Source organism: Falco peregrinus, chromosome 19 (assembly GCF_023634155.1).
Source record: "Falco peregrinus isolate bFalPer1 chromosome 19, bFalPer1.pri, whole genome shotgun sequence".
Lineage (NCBI taxonomy): Eukaryota > Metazoa > Chordata > Aves > Falconiformes > Falconidae > Falco > Falco peregrinus.
Genome location: NC_073740.1, coordinates 799,274 through 807,662, shown reverse-complemented (window position 1 = coordinate 807,662; position 8,389 = coordinate 799,274). Strand labels below are relative to the sequence as shown.

At 44.6% G+C, this 8,389-nt stretch overlaps 1 protein-coding gene across 1 annotated transcript in view; it reads left to right on the top strand.

The window, feature by feature from the left end:
* The first annotated feature begins 3,731 nt into the window (after nucleotides 1-3,731).
* HOXC10 (homeobox C10) overlaps nucleotides 3,732-8,389 on the top strand; it is a 4,768-nt gene continuing 110 nt past the window's right edge. Inside the window, exons 1-2 of the mRNA XM_005233115.3 lie at nucleotides 3,732-4,541; nucleotides 7,527-8,389. The exon at nucleotides 7,527-8,389 is cut by the window's right edge and continues 110 nt beyond it. Of these exons, the coding sequence (XP_005233172.1) occupies nucleotides 3,761-4,541; nucleotides 7,527-7,804 (1,059 nt within the window). The 5' untranslated portion in view covers nucleotides 3,732-3,760 and the 3' untranslated portion in view covers nucleotides 7,805-8,389. The remainder of the gene's footprint in view (nucleotides 4,542-7,526) is intronic.

The following is an 8,389-nucleotide window of genomic DNA, read 5'->3' as shown; positions in this document are numbered from 1 at the left end:
CTCCCCCCCCAGCCCCTCGTCCCTGCCTAGCAAGGTCCGCGGCTTCCCGGGCATCCCCAGCGCTGGTTTGGGGACGTTTTAGGGCAATTGCGCTGTCTGGGACTCTGGGGACAATGGGAGGACGCGGGGACAGCCCGCTCAGGCATCCCCTCTCCCCGGGAGAACAGGGGCCGTGAAAGGAAGGGCAAAACCCCACTTTTTTTGCTGTGCCTCGGAGTTCATTGGGTAAAACCCCCTGAACTGGCCCAAAAGGGCCAGGTTGAACCCACGCGGCTGGGGGGTGGGGGTGGGAGAGCAGCTTTCGAGGAAACGCGTAAGGGTGGCAGCCCGACGGTGGCGGGGGATGAACATCGGACGTGTATATGGTTCCCCTAAAAGTGTGTAAAATTCAAAGTAGGTTATTAAAGTCCTTACCACGGGTAGACTCTCTCCTTTTAAGTTTTAATAGCATTTGTTCGTATTTATTTTCTGTAATTAGAGTAAAGCATTTTTCCCAACGGGGGTTCCACTTAGGCTGATGAATTTTATTTCTCTTTCCATTAATGACCCATGTTTATCATACTTCTAATTATTTTAAACTTTAAACAATATTCGGTCTCCTGGAGACGCCTCTGTGCTGCTTCCTAACGTCAACTTTCTTTTTCCATGGCCAAAAACCCCATCACGCTGAAGTTTCGAGACATTTTCAGCTCATATTTTTATGAACAACCTGATTTTATATTTACTCATCCCACTGTGCTCCCGAAGATGCTGATTAGCAACTCGGGAACCAGGCTTGAAACCCTCCAAACGTTTACATCGCTAGCTTGTGCTGGCAAACCCTAGTAAACAAAACGCCTATGAACGGTGTAAATCTTTATTTTATACTCACAACGTTTACACATTCATAAAAGATGAGGTTTCCAGCACCGTTTTTTGCTTTCTCCGGCAACCCGGATGGGGAGGTTTGCTCGAGATGCTCTTGCGAGGCGCCTGGTTCTGCGGAGAAGCAAATTCAAATTATTTAATGTCACGTTTGATGGGCTCCGTGCAACTCCTTCATATCTCCTTCGACAAAGCACACACCAGAATGCAGGGCGAAAAAATCAGGAAAACGTATTTAATCTTTAGGCAGGCAATACAGGAAGCTATGAGGTCAAATTTTGGTGTCCCAAAAAATGCACATGTGTAACTGTTTGACTGAGCAGCATAAATTATTGGCCAGCCACATCAGCTGCAAAAATAAAGGGGGGGGGGGGGGGGGGGAATCAAACCGGGGGGAAAAAAAGCACAATATAATACAAAATTGCATTGGTCTTTAATTTCATCACCTATAAATGAGAAAATATTGGCTCCCATACTAAAGTTTTATTCTTTACTTATAAATATTATGTGGAATTTTCGTTGGATATCATAAAACTGAACGATTTCTATCAAACTGTTTTAAAAAGACCTATGCAGATAACACAAATAGAGGCAATAAAGTCGCAAATAGCTTTCCAGGGGAACCAAATGGCGTCTGAAGCCTACGAAAGCTTTTACTGTGCTGGGGAAGGGGGCACACGAAATAGGATTATGCACTTTTAGGCTTTTTCGGCCTAAGATATTGAAACTTGTCCTACTTGATGCGGAGAGAAGACCCGCAAAGCTCTTGAAAGTTAAGTCGAGGGAAATTTTACAGCCCTGCTTTTGAAAATCTTTGGGAAAACAGGTTTGCAGACGTGAGAATATTTAAGCAGGACTTTGCTCTAAACCGTTACAAATCACCCCAAACGGTCAAGTTCCACTTTCTCTGCTCCAATGTACTTTTTTTTTTCTCCACGATTTTGCTCCCTTTCCTTTCTCCCCCTTCTTTTTCTTTTTTCTCCCCATTCTTTTCCTTTTTTCCTTCTTTTTCTCTCTCCCCCCCACCCCCGTTGTTCTTTTTTTTTTTTTTTTATGAAAGGTGGCGTTTTCTTTTTGTTTCCCTTGAAAGTGACTCTGAACCCGTCTCTTTCTAATCGTAATGATCTTGAAATTCCGGGCTATCTCCCTTTTTATTTATTTATTCACCATTGCTTTAATCCGCCGCTTCGCCTAAAATCAGAGTTCACCCACCAGCATTACAACACGCCACGACGAATGATGACAAAAACCCTATAGAGCCTAATTACTACACGATTTAGAAAATCATAAAGAAAATTAAGTTGGGGGAAAGGGCACGATAACTACCAATGTTTAAATTCCGTCGTCTTTAAGGCATCAAATCTTGCTCGGAGATTTAAAATTTAAAAGAAAACAGCAACTTGAGCTGCCATCGCCGCGAATTGCGCCACAAAAGAGGAGAGAGGAAATATTGAAGAGAAAAGTAACTTTCCTCGTGAAACCACTCCAGGAAAAAAGAGGAAATGAAAATCAAATAAAATCCGACCAAATCAGGGGAGTTTCAGTTTGCAAAGCCTTCTGCAGGGTATGTAGCTAGTCTCAGGTTGGATTTTCCTCCCTTCCCTCCCCCCCCCCCCCCCCGCCCACCTCCCCGGTAGATATTTTCCGGAAAGAAAGAGGGAGCAGACGGGGGGACGGGAGGGGAGACAACCCACCACACCGCCGCGCTCCACCAGGTCACCCTCCAAAGTCGTTCCCTTTGCACAAATTCGACCCCCTTTTTTTTTCCTTTCCACGAGGAGTTATGTTGGTTGGGTTTTTTTTCATTCCCCTGCACAACACCACACATGCCATTTTATCCCAGAAACTTAAGACAGTTCGGGAATGAAAGTGGATAATTAAAAAAAGCTGTCTTCGCAGAGTCAGGGAGGGCGAAGCTGTTCTGCTGCCGGGAATAAAAGAAAAGGGAATATAAAGCAAAACTAGGTTTTCATCGTCTTTTCCTTCATTAAAAAAGCTGCCTGGGAAATATCCAACCTGCTCTAAGGAGCTTCGGGGTTTCGGGGAAATGCCTGCCTGAAGGGTCTCTGAATTATTCCCCAATTCCCGCCCCCCCCCTTCCCACATCTCTCTCGAAACAGCGAAAGCAAAGCCGCGCCGAGTGCATCACCCCACCGCACCCCCCAAACCCCATCTACCTCCCTAAAAAACCCAAATAATTTTAATACGCATAAAAATAACGCCAAGCAGCAGCAGCAGCGCAGCAGCCGGCTCAGCCCAGAGGAGCTCGCCCATGCCCAGCCTCGCTGGGGAGGGCGGGGAAGATGCAGGCGAGCGGAGGAAGGAGAAGGAGAGAGGAGGGGGGCGTCGGGAGGCAACAATTAAAAATTTGTTTTTGGGGCGCAAAAAGGTAATTCCGAGAAGGCACGGGAAGAGGGGGGGAAAAAGGGGAGGGGATGATTCTTTAATTTAAATTTTACCCTCTCCCCCTATACATTTGAAAAAAAATAAACTAAAAATTTTTCAAAATCGATATAAATTTTATAATTTTTCTTTCTTCGGTGGCCCCGCTCCTTTGCCCCGTTTCCACGCGTGGCTCCGTTGGTAAACAAACGGGCGGGCGGGAGCGGGCGGCGGGGCTCTGCCTTTGTTCGCCGGCAGGTCCCGGCCCGGTGCTGGCAGATGTCGCTGTTGCTCCACGGTGCCGCTCCCGGTCCCGACAACTTGACCCCCGTGACGTCGCCCCCGTCTGAATCATCAAGGCCATTTTCAATCCTCATTGGCCTGGGCATCACGTGGGGGGGTGGAGGGGGGGAGAGCGATGCGTGGATAATTATGGTGCTTGATATTTTTTCCCCCTAAAAAAAAGATGTCAGCCCCTGGCTGGAGTATTCCTCCTTAAAAACCCTCTCTGAAAATGTCATGTCCCAACAATGTGACTTCTAACTCGTTTTTGATGGACTCGTTGGCCGGTACCTGTAGAGGGGAGAATTATTCCTCCAGCCAAGGGATGTACATGCAGCCTGGGAGCGATTTCAGCTGCGGAGTCATGAGGAACTGTGGAATTATCCCGTCTCTTTCCAAAAGGGACGAGGTGAATAGCGCTACCTTGTCTCTCAGCACCTATCCATCTTACCTTTCTCAGCTAGACACTTGGTGTGACCCCAAAAATACGTACAGGATCGAGCAACCTGTTGCAAGACAGCTCCCATCCTGCTCCTTCCCAACCAATGTCAAGGAAGAGAATGTTTGCTGTATGTATAACGCTGATAAAAGGGCAAAAAATGCCACAGAGACGGCCCTCTACCCCAACCAAATGCCTGAGTCTTGCCTAAATGACCATGAAGTCCCCGTTCCTAGCTACTACCGAGCGAGCCAAGGTTACCCCTCCATGGAGAAGACGTCAAACTGCAGCAATCCAAATGAGTTTGAGGCAAGTTTTGAATCCAGGGCGAGCCTGAACCCAAGGAATGAGCATCTGGAACCAGCACCACCACCTCCTCCTCCTCCTCCGCCCCCGGTGGCTAAAGTGAGTTTTCCCGAAAACACAAAAACAGATAATACTCAGAACACATCCACGAACGAAATTAAAACAGAAAAAAGCGCCCCAGCACCCAAAATAAGTCCTTCGGAAGCAGAGAAAGAGCTGAATAAAAACACTGACACCAGCACTGACAATTCTGACAATGAAGCAAAAGGTAAGGGAATCATTCATTACCAGCAGCTAATTTCAGCAATTAGTAATCATCCATAGCTAATAAGAGCTAGAGTACTGCGAATATGCGCTAACGTGCTCTCTACCCAGCCAACTTCTCCTCCAGAAATTGGCACAATAATGTTCTGTATTGTTGCTGTCTTTTGGGGAAAAAAAATCTTCCTAGAACTGTTGGGTGGTTTGCTTTGGGTTGTTTGTTTTGTTGTTTTTTTTTTTTTTTTAATATATATTTAAGAGCTGAGAAAAAGGAGCAGACAGCTATTTGAGAACTCGTCCCCTCGCTCTTTTTATGGAGAAAATTTGCTGTGCATGTACTTATGCAAAAAAAAAAAAAAAAAAAAAAAAGGTTCTTGCAGTCAACGCTGCAGAATGTGATAAGATGAGGTGGCTTTGCTTTGAAATTGCAGAGACTTGGGGCTTGTTTGTTTGGGGGTGTCGCTTGCAGGGGGGGTTGTGGTTTTTAAGGCAGATGAACCCTGATTATTTTCCCTTTCATATCGCTTTCTATGTAAATGCTTTATTTCCGTGTGCTAAGAGGATTTGTCTTCTTTGGCTTTGCTCAGTGTTGAAGTAGGGTAAAAAATTAAAATGCGTAGAGTCTAATTTGCAGTTGCAAACATCTCAGGCTGGAGTTGTGCAGTGTGGTTCATTTCGTGGCTTGGAAGCTCGTTGGGAGACTCAGAGAGGAAAAAGCTGGGGGTTTTTTTTGTTTTTTGTTTTTTTTTTTCCTGGCGAATTGAGGTCTTGTTTGCAAAGGCAAAAAATGTTTCTGTGTGTTGAGCAGATGTTTTAAATTTGTATTTTCTGAAAAGAGGCTTTCATGGAAGACGTTTTATTTTCACTATAGAGATTGCATATGGCTTGAAATCTACGTGTATGTGAATATTCGGGTTTGTTCCTGTCCAAAATTGAAGCTAGGTGGATTCTGAGGCTTCTTTCAGGTCAATAAGTGAGGAACATGCGAAGGGATGGATTGAATTTCTCTAAAAAGTTGGTAGAAAATCCTGCCTAGATCTAAGCAAAGGGTTGCATGGTTTGCCTGTGGTATGTGGATTAAAATATCCGCCGTGTGTCAGGATCCGTGCTATAATTAGGGTTCCACCAGCAGAAGGATGGCTGGGGAATGTGGCGTTGTATGTGCATGCAGGGCTGCATGCATGTGGGTCGTGTGTGGACCCCCATGCACACACACCTCGGGTCTGTGGCACCAGCAAAACCTATCCTCTGGCGCTTCCCTCTCCAAAACTGGCCTTTTTCAAAGCAAAACCCAGAAACACTTCTCTTTTTTATCCTTTCTTTTTTCTTTATTTTCTTTCTTTTTTTTTTTTTTAATACCATTCCGCATCCAAAGGGAAATGATATTATCTGGCAGTTGAGTTGCAATTGCACACACCCCCTCACCCATACCCACAGGAAAAAAAAAAAGCAAAAAAAAAAAACCCCACAAAGTCAAGGTTATCAAAACCCCTCCAAACTTATCTGCACAAAGCGCCTTCAACATCCACGCCAAGAGAGGTTTTGGTGGGAGTTAACCCGAAAGAAAGATTATATTGGGTCGGATTTGTAATTGGGGCGTAAATAAAGGAATAAATAAATACAGATAAAGGTTTTCTTTCGCTTCAGATGTTAAATTTAAAATGGGTGCGTGGAGAAAGATGTAGTTTCCCAGTGTTTTTGCGTTTTAAAAGGCATTTCGTGGCGTTTGCAGAGTTTTCAAATGGTCAGATCCAATTTGGGGCGGATTTTGCCTGTTTCTGTTTCTGTTTCTGTTGCTTCCTTTTAAAATCTTGTATAGCTTCAGTTTTCGTTTATGTTGAACCCGAATTTTTATTCTTGCAGAAGGTAAGACACCTTTCCCTGTAATTTAAGCGTTTGGGGGGGGTGATGGAGTTTCCAAGGGGATTTCCAGGGCTTGGTAGCATTCAAGGTTTTCTCCAAGCGCGAACTGGGTCCATGTCACACCAGCATATTTCGAAGGTGCCTTTGGCTAAATCAAGTTTTTCCTGTGAATTTCCCGACTCGGGCGTGACTGCGGTGCCGAGGAAGTTGCTACACTTGCACGGTCCGCTTGGCTTTTTCCTGCAGTTTAGGCAGGAATATTGGCCGGCTGCTGGTGCCAGGATTTTCTCATGACCAAATTCAAAGCCCAAGTATTTGCTGTGTTTATTTATGTACGTGTGAAATACGTTTGCCTTTGCAAAGTGTATGTGTGCATATCTATACGAGTGTGTAGAGTGAGGAGAGTGTATATGGGATTACAATTACCTCTGAATTTACCTATATGTGCCCACGCAGCTCATAAAGGCAAATCTATTTCATACAACCCCGGCTCACGAAACATACACTTGGCAGAAAGGCTGCTCGGAGGATCTCCAGGACCAGCGAAAATAGGTCTATTTCCCACAAAATATCACGCCTTTAGGCAAATATTTCAGAGTCTGTGGTTCGTTTTGAAAGCCCAGATAAATGATGGGGTTTTTTTAGGGGTTGCAAAGGGTGACTTGGAAGGACTCCGAAAGTCACACTGCCAGACCCTGGATTTTTTTTTAATTAGTGGTATTTTAAGCCCCTCCATCCACCCTAGTGAAGCCAGAAGAAATTCATACCATGATACTCTCCAGCCCCCGCGGTGGGGAAGCGCGGAGCGGCGCGGTTTCTCCGCGCCGCCCAGCTCCGCCTGCGCGGCTGAGGTGGAGGTGCGCGCTGCTTACAACTGATATACTCCCAGGCACTGAATGGCTTAAATCACCCCCTCACCTCCTCCAAACCTGCTCCTTCCTCCCTAAAACCCGCAGAAGAGCGAGTCACCCCGGTTCAAATTCCACCCCCCCGAGGCGATCTGCCTTCTTATTTAAAAACAGTTTGAAAAAATTAATATTTTTTTTTCTTTTTTCCCCCAAGTGATGCAGTCGGGTAAGTTCTCTTTCCCATTCCCCGGATACTTATGTAACGATGTTATTTTTAACAGAGGATATAAAGGCAGAAAACACTACAGGAAATTGGCTGACAGCAAAGAGCGGAAGAAAGAAAAGGTGTCCTTACACCAAGCACCAGACGCTGGAGCTGGAGAAGGAATTCTTGTTCAATATGTACTTGACCCGTGAGCGCCGCCTGGAGATTAGTAAGAGCATTAACCTGACAGACAGACAAGTCAAAATCTGGTTTCAAAACCGCAGGATGAAACTCAAGAAAATGAACAGAGAGAACCGAATCCGTGAACTGACTTCTAATTTTAATTTCACTTGAGTGCGCTCCAGCCCCTGTGCAGGCGAGGGAGAGGGGAGAGAGAGAGAGGAAAGAGGGGGAGGAAAAAAAAAAGCCTTGTGCAGTTTGGAGGTTTATTTTATTTTATTTTAATTTTTTTTTCCTCTTGGGTATAAATGCAATGCGTATGCAAAACATTGAAGGACCTCAAGTGATTTGGGTATTGACAGTTCGTAGAGAGAAGATGCAGCGGTATGAGCATGAGGATATATATTGCATCCATGTTTCTATGTAAAATAAAGATGGAGATGGTTGCTAAAAACCACCTTATAAAATGTTTAAGTTATTTACGTGCAGCACAAAACAGAAGGACCTTTCTCTATGCATTTTATGTTTAGGATAATAGATGCGTCCAAAAGTTTGCTTTTCATATTCTAGTGTAGTCTGCCTATTGTATAATAAAAATGACTAAAAGATGGATTTCATATAAGTGTCTGTAAATTAAAGTTGCAGTGGGAACATGCTCACATCCTGTAGTTATGCAGTTTCTTCCAATGAAGTGATACTATCTACCATATATTTAAGACAAAAAAAAAAAAAAATAAAGCAGTATTGGTATCTTATTAT